The sequence below is a fragment of the Chiroxiphia lanceolata genome, chromosome 9, assembly GCF_009829145.1.
Source record: "Chiroxiphia lanceolata isolate bChiLan1 chromosome 9, bChiLan1.pri, whole genome shotgun sequence".
NCBI lineage: Eukaryota > Metazoa > Chordata > Aves > Passeriformes > Pipridae > Chiroxiphia > Chiroxiphia lanceolata.
The window spans coordinates 12,615,411-12,640,568 of NC_045645.1; the positions used below are offsets into that span (position 1 = coordinate 12,615,411).

A 25,158-nucleotide genomic window follows, 5' to 3' on the forward strand; every position below is an offset into this window, starting at 1 on the left:
GAGTTAGGGAAAATATTTTAATGTTATCTGAGCAGCTTGGAGTTGGGTTCTGATTTTAACAGATACTTTTTCTACAAGAGAAATGCAATTGAAATTTGCTTAATTGCTGAATAATAGATAAGAGAAATGAAGGAATTAATGTCCTTCTAGACTCAGATCTAAAAAAGCACCAGCTAAAAGATGGGCTGTGATCTGTGGCTTTGCTCTGATGTGTCTGAGGCTGTGCTATCCATGGCCCCATCTTAATTTGTCATTCCCACTGGAAAGCAGGCAAAGGATCTGCTGGGAGATCTTTTCATTGCTGCTGTTAAAAAAGGCCATTTTCTTTGCAAGCCATTTGTCTCTGCCTTGTTTCTAACAGCAGGAGGGGTGGCTGCACATGTCTGTCATATTTTAAAGGGCCACTGGTGATAAGATGATCAAAAGAAGGCAGTTTCCTTGCAACCACTTGAGTCCAACACAACGTGTCTATCCAGTACAACAAATAAATTATTCTACTTTTTATACCATCATTTCCACTGAGACTGTAGGGTACAAACATATTCTGCAGAATGCTTGCAGTGGTTGTGCAGTGTGCTTGAGTGGATATCAGTTAGTTCTCAGGAACATTTTGTAAATGTCACCTATTCCTCTACCTTTGATGAAACATTAGCAGTCAATTTGCAGGAGGCTTTGTGCAAGTCCCCACCAATTTTCACAGTGCAGAAGCATTTATTTCCTCTTCATCTGTTGGTAGGTAGAGACAGGTACCTGGAACTGCCCACTTTTCATGGCTCATATAAAATAATCACATTTTGCTTTGATTAGGGTGACGATCATCTCCACCAGTGGAGTCCCTGAGCCCCCTCAGTGACAGAATGACATGCTGTGCGGGTGGGGGAAAGCAGCAACTGTGGAAAACAAGAGCTAATTAAAGGAAAAAAATATTTGTGTCTTCAGTCTTTCTGTACCTTCTGCAGCATATGAAACATGCAGGTCACAGGGAGCCTAAACTGTGAGCCAGGGGGTTAAATGTAATACAGCTCATCTTTGAATAACACAAAACTCTTCCATGGTGGATTTATTATGGCCCTAGTATGATTTTAGGATGGATGGAGAACACAGCATTTACCTCATCAAACATTTGCAGCATGCAATAAGGTAGGTTTTCAAGCTGGAATTGAGACAAACCCACAACCAATCCAGACTTTGTGGTTGCCATAAGACCGCCCTACATCTGTGGTGGCCACACTACAAAACAGAGCCTCTGGGCTGGAAAATAAGGAGTCTTTTCACTTGAATTAACGAGGATGCCACACTGAGCCTACATATCATAGAATCATAGGATAATTTGGGTTGGAAGGGAGCTTTAAAAGTCATCTAGTCCAGCCCCCCTGCAATGAGCAGGGATGTCTTCCACTAGACCAGGTTGCTTAAAGCCCCATCCAGCCTTGAACACTTCCAGGGATGGGACATCCACCTCTTTTGGCAACTTGTGCCAGTGTTTTACCACTCTCACAGTAAAAAAACTTCTTCCTTATATCCAATCTAAATCCACTCTCTTTTACTTTCATGCCATTACTCCTTGTCCTACTGCAACAGGCCCTGCTAAAACTTTGTCCCCATCTTTCTTACACGCCCCCTTCAAGCACTGGAAGGCCACAATAAGGTCTCTGCAGAGCCTTCTCTTCTCCAGCCAGAACAATCCCAGCTCTCTCAGCCTTTCCTCATAGGAGAGGTGCTCCAGCCCTTTAATTATCTTTGTGGCCTCCTTTGGATTTGTATTTTTGGTACATTTTTTATCTTTAACGGTAAAATCCCATATTATTCTTGGATAGGATGTCCTTCCTCCAGGGCCTTCAGACACCTCCACAGCCAGCGTAGATCACACTTCCAAGGGAAGAGAAATTATAAGCAAAGTCAAGCTACGATTACAGTATGTATTGCATTTGCTGTCAGCAGCCAATCTAACAAATGGACCTTTTAAAATGTTATTATTGATCTTTTCTACCCTCTGACCCTACTTTTGTCTTCTTTCCTGAGACGGGCTGCAAGTATTTCCCTGGGACACTTAAATGCAATCCTCTGACTAGAGCTGTTTCATATGTGTTAGATCCAACCTTCAGGATGAAGGAAACTGGAAAAAAAAAAGGTCTGTTTCTTTACCATATTCAGCTGTTCATTAGGTGGTGGAGCAGAAATCTGTGATAAGAATCAGAAGGCAAAGCCAAACTGTTAAGTACTGTAATCCTGATGATGGAAGAAAAAAAAGAAAACCAGCTGGGATGTTTCAGTCTTTGTTTCTTTAATTAAGTCTAGACTATATTTATTGTGCAGCTCGGGAATATCTGGAAATATTTACCAAATTGCATTCAGACTATGGTGTCAATAATCAAGCTAAAAGAATGGGAGCAGAATGGATTTAGGAAAGAAAAGAAATATCTGATTGGCAGATCCATGTTGTTTAACAGGACAGCACTAAACTTCAAAGACAGAAAAGTTGTTTCTTCCTAGTTTGCAAAACTTATTCTCACCAGCACTTGTGGTTGCCATGAAACAAGAATTTTACATCCCACACTCCAGAGAAGTGATAGGGATGAGGAGATTTTATTTCTTGCCCTCTTGGCTTCATCTAAAAGATAGATTACCGAGTTTAGCCTTCAAAAGGATTTCTTCAGCAAATCTCAAATAGTGGAAGGGAAAAACCAACCACAATGTTTTATGATCTCTGGTCTGAGGTGGATTGTACACAATTTCAGCTTATTCCTACATGTTTTCTTTTAAAGTCTATCATTAATAAAAAACCTAAAGCTTCAAACCTATAACGACTTGTGAATGTGTCTCACTTCAGGTCAGAGGAGCATTTCAGATGAGTATCCGCACCCCCATAGTGGCAGGATCCGAGTTTTCTGTTGGTACTTGCTGTAACAACAAAGAAATAGCAATGGGCAAAGAGCAAGCCAAAAAAACCTGTGGAGGCGTGGAATTACACCCAGTGTTCATCAGATATGCAGAGATCACTCTTCTCTCTGCTTGTTCATTGACTGCAGCACTTAAAACAACAGTTTTGATGAGCATTTCCATAGATAGGACCTGGCATCAACACTGACAGTGACATTTACTGCTGTTTTCAAGAGAAAGCTTTAAGAGTAGGTAAGTGACTGGATGCTCTGGATTCATACCAGAGGAGTATGTTTTGACTGTTATTTAACTAGCCTGTAAATGAGCTCTTTAATTAACAGGTAGACCAAGTAATTTAGAATATACAATTATATTCTGAACACAGACATAAAAACTGCTCTCTTCCATGGCTTTTTTTTTTTTTTTAATTCAGGGATACTTTTTTAGTTGATCAGCCAAAAATTTTAAAGTCTGAAGTGAGATCAAATATAGCCAAATTATAACAAAGAGATATGTCATAAAAATGTAGTAAAACCTGTGACAAACCAAAAGACAGCAATGTACTCTGAAGAAATAATGACCAAAAAAAGACAGATATATTGATTTTTCTGGATCTTGATGCTTTTTTTACAATCTGTCACTGATTCACTCTGATAACATTCCCCAGAAGGCAGCAAATTCTACCTTTACTGTCACATCTTGCAAGATAGAGGTATTCAAGCCAGTGTTTTTTGGCTATTAGAATATGCATTTCCTTTACTTCTTTAAGTCCTAATGAGTGGCCAGATTCCAAACCACTTAGCTGGATACACTGAAAATGTAACTACCTGCAGGTGTTGTCATTTAGGCATTTATTTAGGTGCACATTAGGTATTCCTAAAAATGTAATAAAAGAAAATTTCACTTATTGACTGGCTAATTTCAGTGACTATAACCAGCTCAAGGTGTTGCCAGGGCCATGATGTGGATCTTGTTGCAGCCCTAAAGAATTCCAGATGTGCTGGGGCAGAGGAGGAGCATGGTGGGGGTTTGATACCAGGCACAGAGGAGGGTATTCATTAGGAGGGAAAGAGCCCTGGATTTTGGCCTTAGTTCTTGGAATTGCATTTTCATTGATGGTTGTTGAAGGTAAAATGCAGAAGAGGAGCAGAGCCTGGTGTCCAGGCTTGGAAATTTGGCTGCTGGGTGATGTCCCTGGCTGTGGTGGATACCTCTGGGTGTCTGTTGAGGAGGTGGTGATGCACCATAGAGTAGATTATCAGTGATTATCACAGTGAGGGGAGCTCCACCCTGCTGAACTTCAGAAAGGACTTCCCAGAACAGTGGGAGATGGAGAAAGAGACCCAGGTGCTGCTGAACACGCAATCCCCAGTCACAGAAACGCTCTTCAGCGACCTCCTCCATGAGTGCATCCCTCATCCAGGCAGGCTGGTGGAACCTGTTAGACAGCACACCCTCCCTGCTTGCTTACAGCTCTTCCCAAGCTTTGTTTATGTGCTGGATTTGGGAGGTTTAAAGCCCCGGTGTGTGGGGATGGCTGTGGTGGCCAGGAGGGACACACTGCTCCACTCCCAGGAGCACACTGCCTCCCCTGCCTAATTAGAGAGTGTGTTCAGGGAGACAAAGATCTTGTCAGCCTGTTTACAAGGTGCTCCACAAACCATATCAGGAGGTCTAGCAGGAGTTATTCCTTCTCCCTCCAAGCCCTGGGTGACAGGGATATTTATAGCAGTGCAATACCATGTTTAAAGTGTCTGCTCAGCACGTAGAGGGAAATTCAGATGAGGGACCTCAAGGAATTCCCACGACAGGGACAGCTGTGATATATTCTGTTTCCCAAGAGGCAGGAGAGAGATGGGTGGCTCTCGTGTTCTCCTTGTCACCACTGTAAATACTTCCATCCAACCCATCTCACTGTGACAAAGTGACACCCTTTTGGTCCTGTGGGATATCATCCTCTTATGCCCTTACAAAGTGCTCATGTTTGTGTTCAGTCCTGTGGCAGGACATGGAGGAAGGATAACTACACCTCGTCACAAGCTGTGAGTCCAGGATGGCATGGACGCTACACCAGAAATTTTGCTTTACTCAAATAATCCAAATCAAACTATTTTAATTTCCAGAATGAAGCCAAAGGGAAAAAAAATCAGTGCTATAAATTCCATGGCATCAACGTGAAGATAAAAGAAGAGATGCAGCAGGAAGATAAAGAGATTAGAGGATCAGAATTATTACAAATATTGCCAGTAGCAGTGCCTGTTCCCAAGGCTCCCTGCCATTTCCCAACGGTAAGATCCAGGTTTTCAGGTTGGGTAGTGTTTCTTTTTTCCCTATTTGTGCTGGAAAGCTCTGAGCTATTTTTCACTTCAGGCTCCAAGATATTTAGGCTGAAAGGTTCAGCCATTTCTACAAACGAGGTTGCAGAAAACCAAAACCAAAGTTGTTTGGTTGAGAAAAGAGAAAAGCTGAGGTCGTTTAAGTTCTGCCACACTGGCCAAGAGTGTGTTCTTTGATCCACTTGTGAAAATCCAAATTTTGCCTAATTATGAGTCTCTGAAAAACTGTTGCTTACAAATAATCAGTAAGTTTTTGCTGGAGTCTGGCAGCTCCAAGGGTGGAAGCATCCTGTAAAAAGCCAGTGATTATCAGAACTAAGGTAGAGGTGCATGTTTTTCACATGACCAGTAAAAAGTTTGATGCTGAATTCAGTGGTCCAATCCTGTACTCTTTATGACCTGAGACACATGATGTCAACAGCTGTTGGAGCCTCATGAGGGTTCGTGTGGTTCCTGAGGGTCTAACGTGGCATCTGTTGCTGAGGGAAATGTGCACTCGGTCCAGTGCAGGGCACTGAGGATGCAAAATGATATTGAAATTGAAAATAAGTTAAAAAAGATAAGGAGGAGGCATTTGATGCTAGTTTTGGAAACATTTTTCAGATTATCCTAAAATTATAGAAAAAGTACAAGTAACATAGTGTTTTGATTTGAGCAATAATCTCACTAGCAGTACCTTTCTGTTCATATTTGCTCTTTCCATTGCCTGTGTGTAGCTAAAATACAAAATAAGAAGAACCATGGAAGAACGAAGAGATCAAAAATGGGAATTAGAAATTTGTATCCTTTGTTTCACAGCAAGGACATATCCTTTCACCCATAAGCATGAAAAAGTGCTTAGTAATCCATATGGTCTTGATTCAGGAGAGAACCATGGGTATCCAAAGAATTCCAGAATATCCAGCATGTTTCAAATGGAGTTTGCTTCTTGTGGACAGTTTGCTTGGGTTACTGCCTGGTGAACCATGAACCTTTGGAATAATCTCCCCAGGCAAGTGGGTGATTCCCCATGTTGGATGCTGGGCCACCTTGTCTAGACTGTGCTTTTGCCATGAAAGGTTGGACCAGATGATCCTTGAGGTCCCTTCCAACCTGGCATCCTATAACTCTGTGATAATGGAGTTCCCCCTGAACTGTGCTGCTAAAAGAGGTTATCCCAAATATCATATGGGCAAAGGAGACACGCTGAAGTAAGGAAAGCTCACCAGCAACCAGGGTGAGGTGGTGAGCCTGTGGAACCACAACTTCTGGAAGAGGCTCCAGCACACTTTCCTGCTGTGTGGGAAAGCACAGCCAAAACCTTGGTAATGTTCAAGTGTGGTACAGCAAGAACAGGATCAACACTCTGACGTCTGCTGTGGCTGGTGAACTATTAACACCTGAACAGGCTGTCTCTCTCTCAGGTAATTATGTGATTATATAAAGGTCATGACTTATAAATTGTCATGGACTGCTGGACTGGTTTAAAACCTGATAAAAAAGCCACCATGCCATCTGCTTTTATGGTCATAATAATCTGAAACTGTTGGACTGCAGCTTTCCTGCACTGTGTAGTCATCACTTCTACACTTGGATAAATTGTGTCTATTGTTTTTCCTGTATCATGAATTTCTGTTGTAGCACCAATCTCCCACAGTGGTTTTTTCCAGGAGAAACAAGATGTTCTGAGATGCTCTTGTGCCCAGACCCTGAATAACTAACAGGTAAGAAAATGCTGTAATACCAGAAAGCTATACAGGGAGAGATTTCTGGCTTTGTATCCCAATTTCTTTCTCTGAGGATTTCAGGAGCAGCAAACCAAGATCCTCATGCCCTTCTATCAGCTTTCAACTCCTAACCTACCCCTTCCTCTGGCTGTCTCTTCCTCATGGCAGGGATGCCTCTGCCTCTCCCCATGTTTAGCACTTTCTTAAAAATTTCAGCCCTGCAATGTTGATAGTTCGAAGCTTAGAGTTTGTTTTCTTCCTGACATCATCACTGGTATATTTAGTACAAAAATTCATATAAATTAGAGAGCACAGCAGTTATCCTGCGTTCAGCTCTGCTGCTCACATCAGGCCCCTTCAGCTGAGCTGTGCAGCTGGGCACAATGCTCACTTTGAAATCCCACACCACACACGTGATGGCTTTCATTAAAAATATTATCTGGTGCTGATGGGGCCATGGAAAGAACTCCCTCATAGGCAAACTCACAGACCCGGCTGGGGAGGGAGGAGCCCAAGGCATTTTTTCCATTTTCATTACTGGTTGTAATCTATAGGGGAATGACTGATTAAGTGGGCAGATGTTGCTCTGAGATAAAACTTGGATTTTAGAAACTTATAGATCCTAGCATGTGATACATGGGCATATATAAGGAGTACAGATCTAACAACAGGGTTATACAAATTCACTCCCAAGCAGGAATTAGTGAAATATGTTCAAGGAACCATTATTTCTGACGTATAACACAATTTGGCATCTGCATACAAGAAAGCAAGGCTCAGAGAAGTGGTTTCCAGACACATTCATCAATTAATACTTGAAATATTCCACACTAAATCAAAGAATGGGAGTTGCTACCCTTGGCTTAATCCTGAAGTGTCAGTGTGCAATATGTAACTCCCAAGAGTGAGCAAAGATCAAACTTATTGGGAAAGTAACATTTGTAGCCAAAACTAACACAAAGATGTAACTTGGAGAGGAAACATTTAAAGGCATAATGAGAGGATTGGGAAACTAAACATGAAAATCAACAAGGGGAAATGAAGCCCTCAGACTTGGCCTGTGTGCTGATGACCACAATCTAATTAAGGCAAAGGGGTCAGATGAGAAAGTAAAACAAAGCACATGAACTGGGAGATACAGGAGGAGGATTGTAGCAAACCAAAACTTCCATTTTCATGCAAACTTTCATTTTCTCTATTTTTAATCTGGATTTCTACCAAAGGATTAAGTTTAGTCTTTGCTTTGAGGTTACACATGAGAGCCACAAAGAGTTTCTCAGTTCCTTTCTTGGTGAGGGACTGGGTGTTGCTCCATCTTTACAAGGGTTACTGGATGTACAGTTTGCACATGACCAGTTAGTGAAGGGATACAGACTGAGATGGAGGATCAGGCAGAAAGGATGAGGCTGCCAAAATTTCTTATAACTGTCTTATAACTTCTTGGAGTGCTTTTTGTATTGCTCGCAGGCTTGAAGATTGGTGTCATAAAAGTGCCACTTTCAAGGAGATTTTCCAAAGGTCCAACCACGTGTTTTCAATGTATGGTGCCCCTGATTTGCTGGGAGAGCACAGGGATGTGGCACAGAGTGAAGCAAGAACAACATCCTGGGGGTACCACAAAACAGACCTCTGTATTCATGTGGATCTGTATATTCAGTTAGATCACTTTTCAAGATATAAATTAAATATTTATCTGCAAAGCAACTTTAGAAGATATATCAATAATGTCCTGATCCAGAGGGAGATACACCATTAATAAACCATGTTGAGTCATACACTACAGAAATAGTGCTTTTCTCTGGGGCCATCACATGCACCAGCTATTCTGGAGACAACTCACTTGTTCTGTTTCTCAGCGTTGCCATATCCTGACCTGCTCGGCATCTCTGTGTGCTGCTGTCAAAGCAAGTTTACTCCCACCATGGTGCTGGGATTTATATCTGACATATGTTCCTCCTCTTCTCATACTCCAGCACTTAAACTCCAAATTCAGTCTTTCCATGCTCTGTAAAAGAAAAGGGATGTATTTCTAGCGTGGCCACATTTTTGCAAATCAGAAGCTGCATTATTGATGCCTGAAGGCTGTTTGCAGAGCAGAGCCTTCACCTCTTCATCTTATGGATCCTTTCCCTCTCTAGCCTCCAACATGTACACACTCCACTTTTGGGGATACCACAACCCAAGCAAGGGTGATCCTCCTCTTCTCCAGGGCTTATTCCAAAGCAAAACAACAGGATGAGGGGAAATGGCCTCAAGCTGCACCAGGGGAGGTTTAGGTTAGATTTTAGGAAAAAATTATTCATGGAAAGGGTTGTTAAGCCCTGGCATAGGCTGCTCAGGGCAGTGGTGGAGTCACCATTCCTGCAAGAGTTAAAAAAACATGTGGATGTGGCACTCGAGAACATGATTTAGTGGTGAACTGGGTTGATGGTTGGACTTGATGATCCTGAAGGTCTTTTCCAACCTAAACAACTCCATGATTCTATGATAAGAGGAGACAAATTTAATCCACAGCTGTGTCAGCTCAGCATGTGAAAGACCAGCCTGGTTTGAGAAGGTGATAAACACTGTGTTGTCTAAATTGGCAGCTTTGACTCATGTCCTGTGACTCCAAAGATCGTAGAATCTGAATTTTGGGGTCTTTTTTTAGACACTCTCTTTTCCCCATGGCACTTTGAAGGGAGGTTTTTCCTCTCTTTCATTAAATATTTTGACATGTGAAAGTGAGCGTGTGTACAACTCATTTTGAAACAGCCCCAGTGGTGGTTGTAACTCTGCATCAGGTCTGCTTCCTGCATCATGGAGCAGCTCCTCTGTGCAGCAGGGTGGAAGGAAGGGTTGCTCCTGCTGCTGTGCTAGAAGCTGGTTTGCTCCTCTGGGAAGGCACAAAGCATATGGGAACTCCAGGAGGAGTCCAGGTTTGCCTTGAGGGCTGTAGAGTAAATGAGTTCAGGTTGTACATGAAAATGTTAAACCTGTTCAGTCAGTTCCCTCGCCATGAGCAGGATCCTGGGGCTTTGGAACCAGAAGGACAATTGCCTCATTCATTTCCTGAGGTTAGTTTGTTAAAAAAACCCAAAGACTATTTGTAGCATTAACCTTGGGATTTCATGATGGGGTGCAGGAATGGGATGACTTGGAAATCCTTGGGGCTGCTAATGCAACTGGCTATTGACTGAGCTCCAGCTGTGACCTTGATGTGATAATTATGTAACAGAGTTTACAGATATGAAGTTCTTTTTTCAAACATGCAGCTATAATCAGAAATATAATACAATTTTTAAAAAGTGTAGTTTAGCCAAGATGTTGAAAAACCACTCGGCTTTTCACTGTAATTTAAAACCTTTGTGTCCTGTACTAGTGAATCTAATAAAATAACATAAAATGTAATACGAAAATGACTAGTGCTAAGAGAGAATTTGGCTCAGCTTTGCTTCTCTCTCTCTCACTTGGACCCAGGGAAAATATTCCAACAGAACTCCAAAAGCTTCAGCACAATGGAATGAAAAATCCTTTTCTTTAAGGCAGCAAATGCTGCTTAAACTTTGGAAATATGAGATACCAATTAGGCAGCTTTGAGAGGCATCATTTTGGTTTGGATTGTTTTGGCTAAACCAGAAATCCTTCTCAGAAATACTGAATAAAAATATACTATATTAGACCCATAAATCACCTAAATGAACAAAAGCCAAGGATAAACTGATACAGCTTTTGCATAGTGAGAATTATATTTAATTCACTGAAATCAAATTAAAGAGAGTTTTGCTGATGTCCCTGGGAGATGCCAGTGGATGCCCCCTGTCCTGCAGGAGAAGGGTTTCAGGTCTGACCCAGCTCCCATCCTTGACAAAGTGGGATGGGGAATCACTGCTGTCACCAATTCCTGGGAGAAGTCAAAAAATCAACCATTAAAGCAGATAGAAACCACATTTCAAGCAAATAGGAGATGATTATAGTAAATAGTATGTTGTGTTAATGCCTGAATGCATTGTTAACTCATGGAATTTACTGCTACAGGACGTGAATGGCTCCAGTAGGAGTGAAGTGGGTATTGAATCCATCAGAATCTTTGGGTCAGATTTATTTTGAAATGACATACACCCTGCAGGTTTACAACATAAAATAGAGTTAATTACTGAAGAGTAAATCCAGAGGGTATGTGTTTTGCACGTGCCTAGTATTTGGCTTCTTGGACTTGTTGATTGCTGGGCAGGAACCACTTCCAGGTGGCACATAATGGGAATTAGGCTTTTTTATTCCTCATATGTCTTTCCTAATACAACCCAATGTGCACACAATGCTTCTGTTCTTAACAGTGAGGAGAGAAGGTGTAAGGAAGACAAGGGACAGGCTGCCCAGAGAAGTGATGGAATTTCATCCCTGGAAGTGTTCAAAAGGCGTGTGGATGTGGCACATGGGGACATGGTTTAGTGGTGATTACAGTGGTGCTGGATTAATGGTTGCACTCGATGATTTTTCCCCATCTTCATGACTCTATGATTTTAAGATGCTGCTACATGCCACTGGATGCAGGGATTGTCATCTGCTTGCCCGCATGGAGCTTCCAGGGCTGACAGGGTTATGAGCAGAGGTTTGGAATGGGGTTTCTCTGCATCATCCCCCAGTATGTCTTTTGACAAGGGCATGAAGTGACAGAACAAGGGGGCATGGCTTCCCACTGCCACAGGGCAGGATCAGGTGGGATATTGGGAAGAAATCCTTCCCTATGAGGGTGGTGAGGCCCTGGCACAGGTTGCCCAGAGAAGCTGTGACTGCCCCATCCCTGGAAGTGTCTAAGGCCAGTTGGACCGGGCTTGGAGCAACCTGGGCTAGTGGAAGGTGTCCCTGCCCATGGCAGGGGTTGGAACAAGATGAGCTTTAAAGGTGTCCTTTCCAACCCAAACTATTCTGTGATTCTTTGACTGTCCTACTCCGAAGGGGATGTTTCTTCAGGGGTCTCAGCTTGTTATCTCCTCTGTGCTGCCCTTCCCTGTATGGACATCTCTGTGTGTGCCATTGGGTGGGTTCAGCTTTGCCAGTTCCTTTCATTTATTTATTTATTGTCCACGTCTGTTGCATGACAAACATTTCCTCAAGGCTCGTTGCTTGACACGAGGCCAAGCTTCATGGAGCCACCTGGGGATGGATGGCTTTGTCCTCCGGGTTGTGAGAGACAGGGACATTGAGCACCGGTTTAAAATAAAATAAAAATTAATTAAAATTTTAAAAAGGGTTAAAAAAAGTTTTTAGAAGAGTAAAAAAAAAAAAAAAGAACCCAAACCAAAACCAAACCCAAAAAACAACAACGACAACAAAAAAACAACAACCAAAACAGTTTAAAGAAAGGAAAAAAAAGAAGGCGGAGCACTGCCTTTGCGGAACGCTCTCCCGGCCGATCCAACACGCACCGGTCCGTGTCCCCAGCCCGTGTCCGGGGGGCACCGCGGCCTCCGGGGCGGGGCTGGCGCGGGGGGCCCGGCCCGGCCCCCGCCCGCAGCGCGGCGGCCCCAGACACCTCCTCCCTCCCTCCCTCCCTCCTTCGCTCCTTCCCTCCCTCTGCCCGCGGCGCCTCCGCTCCGGCCCCGCCGCTCCCGCTCCTCCTCCGCGCCGCACTTTGCGTCTCTCCTCGGCCGCCGCCGCCGCTCGCAGCCGGGCCGTGTGTGCGGGGCCGTGTCCGCGGAGCGCGGTGTGTGCGGGGCCGTGTGTGCGGGGTCCGCCCGCCCGCCGTGCCCTGCATGGCCGCCCCGCAGCGCTGAGCCGGGGAAGGCGGTGCCGGCGGCGTTCCCGCGGCGCTCCCGCGGCTCTCCCGCAGCATGGCGCGGGGCGGCGGGCGGCTGCAGCCCCGGGCCGCCGCTGCTGCCCCGGGCCGGGGGAGCCGGGGGCCGCTCGGCCTCCTGTGCCTGGCGCTGCTGGGTGCGCTGGGCGCCGCCGAGGCGGAGTTCTCCATCCTGGACGAGGCGCAAGTCCTGGCCAGCCAGATGAGGAAACTCGCCACCGAGGAGCTGAGGGTCGTCACCATGCAGGTATGGCCCGACCCGGCAGGCGCCTCGCCTGGTTTTCCCTCCTTCCTTCCCTCCCTCCCTCCTGCACACGCTCTTCCCGATTCCTGCCTTGCCCTTTCTCTCTCCATTCCTTTCTTTCTTTCCTCCCCCCCACTCCGCCAGTTCTTTTCTTCTTCGCAAACTTTCCCTCCCCCCTGCGCGGGCTGCTCCTTTCCCCCTGGCCCTGCTCCCCCCCAGCCCGGCTTCCCCGAGCCCGGCTTTCCCAACCCTGGCTTCCCCGAGCCCGGCTTTTTCCCAACCCTGGCTTCCCCGAGCCCGGCTTTTTCCCAACCCTGGCTTCCCCGAGCCCGGCTTTTTCCCAACCCTGGCTTCCCCGAGCCCGGCTTTTTCCCAACCCTGGCTTCCCCGAACCCGGCTTTCCCAGCCCTGGCTTCCCCGAGACCGGCTTCCGTCAGCCCGGCTTCCCTCGGTCCCGTCTCCTCCCAGCCCGGCTTCCCCGAGCCCGGCTTCTCCCAGCCCTGTTCCTGCGGCTCCCACAGCCCGGCTTCCCGGCCCGCAGAGCCGCCCGGCCGAAGGGGAGCGGGGCTGGAGCGACGGGTGCGCGGACAGGCTCGTGTGTTATTTGCAGTTTACACAATAGAAACGGCAAAAATCGCCCCCCGCAGCCCCGGAGGAGTCCGAGCCCGGCTTGGGGCTGAGCCGCCTCCCGGCCGAGCATCCCGCGGGCAGCTCGGGGAGCCGTGTCCTGCCCGAGAGCTCTGAGCTTCCCGGCCCAAGAGTACGCCCGGATAAGTTTATTTAAGAGGCTGAATTCGCGCCTGAGGTTGGGGGAAGGCGGTGTCGAGGAGCTTTTTGTTGTTTCTGGGGTGTTCTGTGAGGGGCTGGTGGGACTTGCAGGGAGTGCTGGTACCTGCGGTACAGCAGCGGCTGCCCATCCTCTCCGAGGGGGGAAAAGTGAAATCGGATCCCAGGCAGCTTTCAGGGGAAGGTATGGTCAGTAGCAAATGCAGTTTTAAAAGCCTCCCAAATTGAAAAGGAGACACTTTCATAGGATCAGCGGGGGTCTCTACCCAAATGGCCTTTTATCTTCTCTAAACTGGCTGCATTCTCTCACCTCTGGACCATCATTGTGCTGGGCGGCCTCCTAGGGCTCGTTTTGTCCTGGGAAACACTGAGCTGTCTCTTGTCCTTGATGCTAAGAAGACAGGGATTTAAACGACTTCACTTAACAAGGTACATTACTGATGTACTGAATTCAAGGAAGTCACTTTTTTTCCCCCTCTGCCGTGCATATACATGTATGTATTTCCTCTCAAAAGATATAAGCATAATCCTTTGCTTTGGTGGAGTCTCTGTTAATGCAAATCAAGTCAGTATAATTGCATTGCTAAATCTGTTTCTGGTGTTAAAAAAAAATCTAATATGATCATCTCAACATGTATTGTCTTTAAAAAAGCCACTTGTAAAAATATACCTTGTTACTGTGCTTTGATACACAAGCTGACTTTAGGATGAGCCAGGTTTTCTTTCCTAGAATTGTACCAGTGATCCAAGTTTGGGAACAATCTGGATGCCAGTGCACGAGGATGCGAATAATGTTAAAACTGTGTTTACTATTAGCTGGATATTTAGGCCCCCAAAGAAATTTCATGTGGTGAAACTGGTAGTTAAACCCCTTTTCATACTGAGCTCTATTTTTATATGCTTCATATTTTGGCTGTCTGAACTCCCATCACGCTAATGCACAGCCTGTCCTTTGCTCCCCCCGGAACATTATGACAGCTGTTTAAGATTAAAAACCAGTGGGAACAAATCTCCCCTGATTTTAGAAGCTTCTTTGCTGACCTCCTACAGTAGAACAAAAAATGTTATGATATGTGTCACTGCAGCCCTTAAAAGCACTGGATTTTAAGGCAGAAATTTCCTAAGCCTGTCCATCAGGGCTAGGTGTAGCTAGCACAGAATTCCCCTTTTTCCCACTTGTTCAGGGCTGTTGGTGAGTGGTGGTGGCCTGGGGGGCACCTGGTGCTGGGTGGTGGGTTACCTGTGCTGCTGGCACAGTGGGGATGCTCAGGATGTCATGATGGGGCAGAAGGGAGAGGTGTGGGATTTTGGAAGGAGAGCAAGAGCACTTTTGGGCTTTACCTAGATGTAAATCCGAGGACGTTGTCCTGGGTTTAGGGGGTAACGTGGGGGCAGGGCCCAAATGAGGATCTAGTGAGAGGAAGTTGCGGTAGTGAGAGGGAGGGTCGGTGTCCAGCCATTAGTGAGCTGCTGTTTTATTTAGTTTCATAAATTGTAGAGGAGGAAGCAGCAGGATTTAATGCTTCCCTTCTGTGCTCTTTTCATGCTTTGGTCCTTGCCAGCTGTGGCTCCCACATCTGCACATCCTGGTAATAGGCAGGAGGTGGTGTCACCAACGTAACCGTGGGAAAAGGAAACGGAGGAAGGATAGGTCTGAACCAGAGGTGGGCAGAAAGCATCCAATGACTGCAGGAGCAGGTGGAAATCCTTAAATAGAGTGAAGGTGGGAGGTTGTTTGGGGTGTGTTTTGAATCTGGAAAAAGAGGGAAATGTGGACGGAGCCTCCAGAAGTGCAGGAAGGGAGGATGAGGTGGAGTTTCCAGTTCGGACACTAGAGGAGCAAGTGGAAGAGGTAAGAGGAGAACCATGGAATCTGTGAGCCTTAAATGCCTGTGAAATGGGGCAGGGAGTAATGACCGTGGAAGTTGTGAGATAGAAAATAGATTAGCCTTCTGCAGGAGCCATCAATGCTATAAATGAGATCCGTCCCCTCTGTGCACTGTCTACTTCCTGCAATATATTCTTCTTTGACCAGTGCTTCATGTAATTAGTCCAATAGCTATAAGGACTTAGTGTTTCGAGTAAAATCTCATTATTTTTCATTGTTGGGAGGAGTGAAGGACATGTACATCTGTGCTGTAACAGGCTGAAGCTACAGGAAGACTGAGGATGAGAGAGGTTTCTGGTGCCCGCCAGCATCAGTCTGACAGTTGATTTTGGCACTCACACCACTGCTTTCTGTTTACAGGGACTTGCATGAGCGTGGTATCTGACTGTTACCTTTAAGTAGTGCCTTGTTTTCTTGCCCACAGAAGTGCTCTGATTTAATTTATAAATTTATTCCTTGAATGGTTCTGCACAGAGCAGCTGGTAATGTCTAGGTGACAACTCATGAGTTACATCATTTGCTGAATGTGTTGTATAGCAGCTTAACAGTTTCTTATTTAAATTTCCAATTAGAATGTGCATATTTGTACCACACAGAGTCTTCACTTAGTGAGGACACATGTTGGGCGCTGCAGTGTGTGTGGGTTCCTGGGTGTCTCTGTGTTACCATTCTGGGTGTTATTTCTCCAGGAGTGGTTAAACACAGAAAGTTTATCGATTGTCTGACTTCCTCTGTTGCAGTGATTAATCATTGTTCCCGCTCTGTTTGACAGTTCTGCCAAATCCGCAGTTAATGATATTTCTGTATCTTAATATCACAAATTATTTCCTTTCATGCATCAGGGTACGTACACATGCTTGTGTGGGTTTTTGCCAGAAGCAGTCTCACCACAATCTCTTCCTCTTCCCTCTTCCTCCTGGGACAGAGCATGCAGGAGAAGCTGCTGGTTCATGGGTTGTGCTGCACCTACAGCCACCTGTAACCGTTACCTTCTTTTTTCGGTAGCTAAAGCACTTGCTGACAGCATCCATATCATTCCAGGGAACACCTTCTGGCAGCAGGCTGCATCCTTGGGATGCAGCATGCAATCACACCTCCTCTTGCCAGCCTGAGCTGCTGTATTCCTTGTCATTCCTCAGTAGGAATGTAGTCACATCTCAAATAGCCCATGGCATCACTTGCCAAGGGCTGGAGCTTGGTCAACGAGCAGCTCTAGTGACAGTCCTGGAATGTGTTCTCCTGGGCGGAGCTGACACACTGCACCAATTAAAAGTTAAGTGCCCTTTTATACTAAAATTATAGCTAAATTGGTGGTTGTGGTGTGACCTGATCTGCTAGTGGAGTGTCACCATCCCTGTTACCTGTCTGATCCTGGCCTCTCTGACCTGGGTGGAATTACAGAGCAAGCTGTTGGTTGAAACAACTGAAATTCTTTAGTTGGGAGACAAAGGCAGGAAAAGAATAAATCAGAACTTTTGTGAGTGTTTTATTTGGTTTTTGGCAAGGTTTACCCTCTAAATCTGCACGGGGTGCCCAAGGTGAGGACTGTTTTTTGATAGTGAGGGGCAGGGTAATGTTTCCATCTCCAAAACAGGGATATAATACTTGCAGCCAGAGTTGAAAGGATTAAGAAATGCTTTGAAGATGAAAAGCATTAAGTACCTCTATAACTTTCAAAATGCTTGTTGATGTTTCTGTCCAGATAGTAACAAAAGTTGTAGGCCCAGAGGGCCTTGAATATTTTCGAAGGCAGCTCTGCCATCTTAATCCTTTACCGAGAAGGAAACATGTTTTCTCATTGTTACTGATCTTGGAGGTTGGAATAAAAAAAAAAAAAAGGCATTTTAAATCTGAACAACAGCAGTTTGCTGGTAATTTTTTTCCCTGTATTTCTTAATATTAATACTTTGTATATTAATACTGTATATACTATAATAATATATCAGGTGATGTAGTGATGTGTAAAATAACAACCAGCTTAGTACAGACTGATTGGCAGGCACATTATTTATTTATTTATCTTACTAACTGTTTGTCTGGCCGTATGTTTTTCAAGAAGAACAGATTGTGCATGACAGGGAGATGGGGAGATGTCCAGAGGTTTATATGGGCTGAAAAATCCACGTTCTTTGAAGATTTCAGGATGATGGCAAAGAGTTGCAGTCACCAGAACTGTCCATTTATTTAATCCCTTTGCAGATGAGCACTGACAGAATACAGTGTTATTTATTTTTTCTAATGGGATGGTTTTCTGGTTGATGACAGTGAATTTAATACTTAGAAGAGTTAAATCCCACTTGAGTTAAATCCCATTGAAATGCCAGAAACATGGTTCTCCATCTCCAAAATCAAGGGTTTCACACAATTCCCCACTTATTTATATGGATATTTATAAATAAATCCGTTGGTGACTGTGAGGTACTTTGACAGCAAGTGATGTAAAGCACTGGGTATGAAACCTGGACCTTGTGCACCCTCAGCCAAATCACAGCACAAAAAAATATTTCCCTTCTTTTTCCCTATTATTTCCAGCTTGTTCCCAGCTTGTGAAGCTGAAATACAATAGAAAAATATAAGTAAAGCGTGCTGGTAAGAGTTTGGCTATACCTTTTTTAGTTTTTTTAAATATTATTTGGCAGTAATATGTGCTTTAGTAATAATTACAGAGCAGAAACCAGCAGAGTAAAGCCTCATCTGTTTTCCATGATTATGTCTTAGTTTGAATCCAGCTTCAGCAGCTTTATCCGAGGCCGCCTGAAAGCCCAAGACTGCAGCAGTTTTTCATCCTTTTCCACATGGATTCCTTTTTTTTCTGGCATGAAACATTTCAAAGAGGCAGCGAGAGGTCCTGGTGGAAGGGCAGCAGGAATGGGAGAGCAAATCTGAATTTTTAATTAGGCTTTGAGCTGTTCCTTCAAAGTGTGAGGACATCCTTAGTAATGTACGTCTTGTCGCATCAGCAAAGCCTGACATTTCACTTCAAACAGGGAAAATGCAGCTGTCCTGGACAGATAAAAGTTGCTGAGAGTGGAGCAGCAAGGTGGGTTGGCAGATAATTAGTTGTCCCTTGCTCTGCCTTTCCTAAGGATCCTGCCAGTCCTGGCGTGGGCTGGAGGGGTTTTAGCAGCAAGAAATCCAAGGACGCTGGAGTGACTGGGAATCTCTCAGCTGTGGCAGGGCTGATAACATGTGTGTTAAGAAGGCACAAAAGTAAATACAGCGTGTGTTAGCTCATTTTTCTTGGCTTAATTCAGCAGAGGAGGAATGGTTAGAGGGGATCTGAGCACAGCAGAGAAGCTGCTCTGCTGCCATTGCCTGGCAAGGGGAGAAAAAACCTTGCTGTCAAATACTATCAAGAGCTTCATCTTTCAGACGGAAAGGCACGATGTGTTTGAGATGGAAAAAAATGTGAAGTAAAAGATTCGTGTGTGTGTTTCCCAGTGATTCTTTTATATCCATATAATAAAAGGGAGTATTAAGTATAAACAGATTTTTTTGTTGTTTAACAGTTGGTGGGTTTTGCTTGTCAATTATGGGTGAAAAATTGGCCCAGAAATGCTTGGAGCCTTGGCAGTTCAGTACCCTCATGTGTGGAAGTGCCCAGCTATAAGGAAACACCCCAAATTTTTGTATTTCCATTGTCAGGGCACTCCACGGATTGAACTGGGGTACAGGGCTACCCAAGCATGAGCTTGCCTCTGCATGAATCCTGGAATGGCTCTGAGCTTGTGGGGGTTTTGCTGGGAACTTTAAAAAGGGTTGGATAATGTCCCAGGAATTATTTATTTGTATGTAGCTGAATGGAAAAATACTATTTTTTTTTTTCTGTACATGGATAATATAACTTAATAATTGAAATGTAAGTAACTTATCTGATGTGTCAGCCTTTGTTTTGTATGTCAAAAATTTTGCTGAGGTTTTGACTACTACCTCCTGTATCATAGGCCTAATGTGGAATGAGTGTAAAACCATAAAGTACAGAGGGCCTGCATTCCCATCATTTTCCTGTACTTTATTGTTGTTCAATAACATGGTGTGTTAATGAAATCTGAAAGGATATCCTTGTGCTCTCTTTTCCATGGAAAACAGAGTTTAATAACGTTAGTACTTACCCAGTATTTGTTGTGAAGACTTGCCTTTCTGACATAAAATTAAGCCAAGTCATGGCCTGAATCTTGTGCTATGCATCATTCCCTGTACAGAAATCTGTACAATTTCTGTACAATAGTTTGTCTAATTTAGCAGGGAAAATCTGTGTTGACTTTTGAAATAATCATGGTGCCACAAATCAGTAACACTCATTTCCAACCCCATGAAAAGTGTTAATGGAATCGCTTTTATCAACGGCCTCTAAGGTCTCTGTCGAGTCTCCCAAGTGATTTTGCAAAAGTATATTTGCACAATTACAGTAATTAGTAAAAGCAAACTATTCCATCTCCCCTTACCAGCTTCCCAGCCAGAAGCAGCTGATAAAACCAACTTTTCATGGTGCTGTTGCCCTTTGAGCCTATGGATTTGCACAACTTTGACTGTGTGATTTGAACCAGTAGAGCAGAAAACCCCTAACACCTTTTTGATAAAAAACCTGTAATTTTCCTTTCAGCATGTCTGCAGAACTGTCTAGCCAATGCTCTCTGTCCAGTTTTGACCTTCCTTTGCACATATTCCTGTGATGCAGTAGGAATTTCTGGCTATACTTAGGATTGTCACAGGTGGGAATGAGGCCAGGGGAAAAAAAAAGCTTTAAAATAGACACATCTGGAAGTTGCCATAAAAAGTTTCTAGAAGCTGGAAAGCCTTAAGCAGAATTTCTTGTGTTCACCCTGGTGGGGTTATAAGAGTATTTGTGTGCTGTTTTTTGTGGATTTCAGACCAAATTACATTTGAAGATAAGTTCAGCTTGACAGAGATGATGTGATGGTACCACACCAAAGGACTGAGGTGCTCCCACAACCTCCCTGTCTCTGATTCAGTCCCTGCTTCTCCCCCTTTCAGCAAAGGGAGAATTAGAAACGTTTCCTCTTTGGCTGTGCTTTCACCTCAAAAGTGCTATCAAACAAAACCTGGGGAGATGTTTGTGGTGATGAGGAGAAGGGACAGACTCCCAAAAATAGCTATGGCAGGAGCCTGTTGGCCTGACCAGGCTGTGAGCCAAGGTCACAAAAGGCTTACCAGCCCTTGGGAAGACCATATGGAGAGCCAGGAGGGCTTTTATTTGTTGGAAAATAAAGGAACCCCAAATTGTGTGGACGAGGAGCACAAGGGTAGGATTTGACAGTGAAATGAATGGCAAGGTAGCAAGAGATCTTGAGTTTAACCAAATCAGAGCACTCTGCAGCAGCTCTTTCCCAGCAGCTGTGCCACCATGAGGATCAGCTGTGTGATCCCTGCGTGCTGGTGGTTTTTCTTTCTCCTTCCCCTGTGCCATGTAGTGGTGGATGGATGTGAAAACTGGTTGGACAGTGCTATGGCCACAGGGAGAGGTTTCCAGCTGCATCCAGATGATGGTGTAGCCAGGGACCATTCCATGGCTGCTGTGTATCAGGTAGTACTGCAGCATGGGATGGATCAGCTCCCTGATCCCAAAACCTGGCTGCTTTGTGAACGGGAAAAAGCCCAAGTCCTCGGCATGGACTGGTCATGTTTGACTTGCTACTAGGAAGAGAAAAACGAGTTATGGGATGGGGTTTGGGCTGAAGTGGATGCTGAAATGGTGTATGTGTTGGCAGGCATCAGGTGAGGAGCCCTTTTTGGGAATACTCTACAACAGGCTCTGTGATATGGCTACAGAATTGTGCGCTTTGTGGGAGCAAAATTAAGTTTGCCTGAAGTGTTTGCTTTCAGTGGTAGCCTGTCCATTGCAAATCAGCATGTGGGCAAATGCTGATGGAAGATTGGTAGAGAAGGAAATCACATATGGGATATTTTTATTGCCTCCTTCATGGTCAGTGAACAAGCATGTTATTTTTTGTCTTTTTTTTTTTTTTTTCTGATATGGGAATTTTAATTTTTGATTCTGGAGAAGTAAACACTGTTTGGAGGATAAGAAAGAAGCAGGATCTCTCATCATTGCAAGGAGTGTAAAATGAAGGGGAAAAGTCGCTTCAGCTCCATGGATCCTAAATTGCAGTTCATGTTTTGTTAGTGCTGGAGGCTGAAGCCAGTGTTTGATCTGCAGGTTCAGTTCCTAGTTGCCAACAGCTGATGTGGTCAAACCCTCATGGACCAGTGTATTCCAGAGAGGCCAAACCAACATCTTGGAGAAACAATTTCTGTGTTGTATGGAAGGACAAAATAGAAGGATTTGTAATGTGAGGATAATACATTTAGCAGGTTTAACAATGAAAGGATATTTAATTTAAATATGGTGTAGGTGGTTCAACTTCCTTGGGCACATTGTTTCTGTAATATGAATTTCATAGTTGTCTTCCGTTCCTTTTGCCAGTGGCTCTCCAGCACTACCAGGTGTGATGTGGGATTTATTCCCTTGGTCTGGCTTGGTGGAGTTCAGCTACAGAAAAAAGTTTACAGGGAAAACTGGTGCAGGCAGGAAGACAGGGATAAGTACTGGGGATGGTTGTGTGTCACATTATGCAGCAGTGGTCAGGAGTCTGTTTTTAAACCGTAAATTCCAGTCTTTGATCTGTTCCATTAAAATTAGAATATGTTATTCCTGGATACACAGTCTCTTGTGTCTTCCTTGTAGGAGGAAAAAAAAGGGAAAGAAATTAATACTCAAATATGTCACAGGAGGAGGATGAAAATTGCAAACTTCTCAAATTTCTTTAGCTTTTGATGAACTTCATCAAGGTTGAGGTTGCAGATACAAAGCTAAGGGCACTTAAGTAGCCAACCTTCTCTTGTGAGTAATTTGGGTAAACATGAAGTCTTATTTTGCATTTTTTTTATTTTTGACTGAAATGTAACTATAATTTTAAGTTATAAAATTCTGGCTTTTCCTTTTGAATTCTGCTGCTGATCTGTTTTATGTAGCCCTAGATATTTCAGTAGCTGCTCTGAGGGATGTGCTTGATGCTCTTAAAGTTGTTAAATTCAGTTAGTTGCTAATCCAGCTGTTCTTGGAAGAGGAAGCTCTGCTGTGCTGAGCTCATGCTGGGAACAAGGATTTTATACCAAAAGTTGTGTTTGGTTTCTAAAATTTTATACACTGACATACTGATGATACTGTATTTTCATTAAAACTACTGGATGCAAAGCCAAAATTAAAATAACCCCAATATAATCATGATAAGAGATAAATGGCTGGTCATTTCTAATAAACAAATTGTTTCTGTTTGGTAAGAAATTGAATCTAATGAATTTTAAAGTATTGATTCACTGTGATGTCCCGTAAATATAATTTTGCCTCCCCCTTCTTATTTATGTATTTATTCAGCAAGGGGTTGACTGTAAGTCTAGAAATACATTTAAAAAAATATGTTCTGGTAATTGCAACCTCAGACTTTGAAATGCTGCTTTTTCCTACATATCCAAGAATAGAAACTCAGCCTCCAAAAATAAATGAAACCCAACATCCATTGCCATGGTTTTCAGTGCTTGAAATGGTGGATTTCTCTTTGAGGAGCAGAGGTGCAGCAGCTATTTTGGGAAGGGAAGATGTGGAGTCGGGATGAAATGAGTGCAGACCTGCTCTGTGAGGGCCCGTCTGAAACATAAGACCTGCTGGGTGTGCTCTCTGCTCCATGTGAGTCGTCTGGACGATTTAATAGAGCTGAAAATTCATGATAAAGAAGAGGAAAACATAAGTAGCTATAAAGAGATATTAGTAATTAAAAAAAATTAGTAAGAAATGCATTAATTTGGGATTCTTTGAAAATGTACTGAAAGCTGTCATCCTTGATGTGCATTTAGTGTGGGTGAATACAGTGTAGGTCAGGCTCATTCCAGGCCCTTACTTGTTTTTTTTAATCCACAAAAAATGTTACTGCATGTTCAAGGCCTTTGACCCCAAACCTTGACTCGTTAGGAAGCACAGGGAATTCCTGTGAAGTTGTACTTCAGACTCTCTTGTGGAGACCAAAGGTGCAGCAGAGCTGGATTTCTGCTGCCTTCCCACACCCCTCCACCATTTCCTGGCCTCTAGTTTGCTTGTTTTGTGTCATTTTTGCCATTCCCTGTCTCCTGGCTTTCCAGTACCATCAGTGTCCTGGAGACAATTTCAGCACTGGATGAGCACTCGGTCCCACTCTGCGTGACATGTGTGGGGCTGAGGTGGTTTGTTGGCAGCTCTGGTGTGGCAGGTGGCCACAACTCTCTGATCATCACAAGAAATGACATGGTTGTAACATCCCCTGAAATTTTGATGGAAGATATCCCAGAGAGACTTTGGCAAGGACACATGGAGTGATAGGAGAAGGGGAAATGGCTTTAAACTGATAGAGGGCAAGGTTAAATGGGATATTGGGAAGGAATTCTTGGCTGTGAGGGTGGTGAGGGCCTAGCCCAGGTTGCCCAGAGAAGTTGTGGCTGCCCCATCTCTGGAAGTGTCTAAGGCCAGGTTGGATGGGGCTTGGAGCAAACTGGGATAATGGAAGGTGTCCCTGCCCATGGCAGGGTGAGGAATGAGATGAGCTTTAAGGTCCCTTCCAGTCAAACCATTCCATGATTCTCTGTGCCTGGCAGGGAGCTGGATGGGCTCCTAAGGCTGTGAGTGTGCAGACCTGAGAATCTGCAGAGCATGGTCTGCATAACAAAACCCAGCAGTTTTGCAACCTTCCACTCTTACTCTGTGTCCAGGAGGAACTGGATTGGAGTTTTGCCTCTGCTGCTGGGAGACGACATTTCATTTTGATCCTGAAAATAGATTTGCAGCCCTTTTGGGATTCTTGCTCAGAAATGAAGTTAGAGCCAGTGTTAGCATCGGCCCCAAAGTCCAAAAATATATTTCAAGTATGGAAGGCTTGCTATAGCAAGTCTGTGGCTGCAGTGTGGCTTGATCCAGCCCCTGCAGAGGCCGGAATGCAAAGCTGGCCCACAGCCATACCCACGATGGGGAGGATTGTCAACTTGTGGCCTTGCTTTGATGATGCAGAAAGAGAAAAGACAGATTCTTTTTTTTTTAAACTTTTTTTGCCTTTTGGTGGACAGAAAATAACTTTCACAGGTCTGGCAGGAATCTATATCTACCTCAGTTATTCAAAATCTCAGGAGATGCTGAGCCCCTGTGGGCAAAGGAAAGGGAGGGAAAAGATGGAGGAGGAGGATGAAGTGGCAATTTACTGCTTTGGTGTTGATAAGAGCAGGAGCAATGCTCAGGAATGGCAGCTTACCTGTTCATCCTGATACCACAGTGAAAGAGCAGGATCTGTTCTATTATTTTTATTTTTTTCTTTAACTTTCTCATTTCCAACCCACTAGAGCAGCGGTGCCACTCTGCTCTGAGAGATGTTTGGTGCAGGAACACTGTCAGGGCTTGAATCATCCTTTCTATTTGTCCCTCAACAGTGCTGAAGGCAGACTGGTCATGGCCTGAGGTGCCCGTGTGTCACCAAATAAAGAAATCAAAGCATTAAAAAATAGAA

The 25,158-nt window shown here is 44.3% G+C and overlaps 1 protein-coding gene across 1 annotated transcript in view; it reads left to right on the forward strand.

Annotated features, from left to right (window-relative positions):
* Positions 1–12,581: 12,581 nt before the first annotated feature.
* The window catches only part of CACHD1 (cache domain containing 1), a 94,602-nt gene continuing 82,025 nt past the window's right edge, over positions 12,582–25,158 (forward strand). The window contains 1 exon segment of the mRNA XM_032697108.1: positions 12,582–12,945. Coding sequence (XP_032552999.1) covers positions 12,736–12,945 — 210 coding nt within the window. The 5' untranslated portion in view covers positions 12,582–12,735.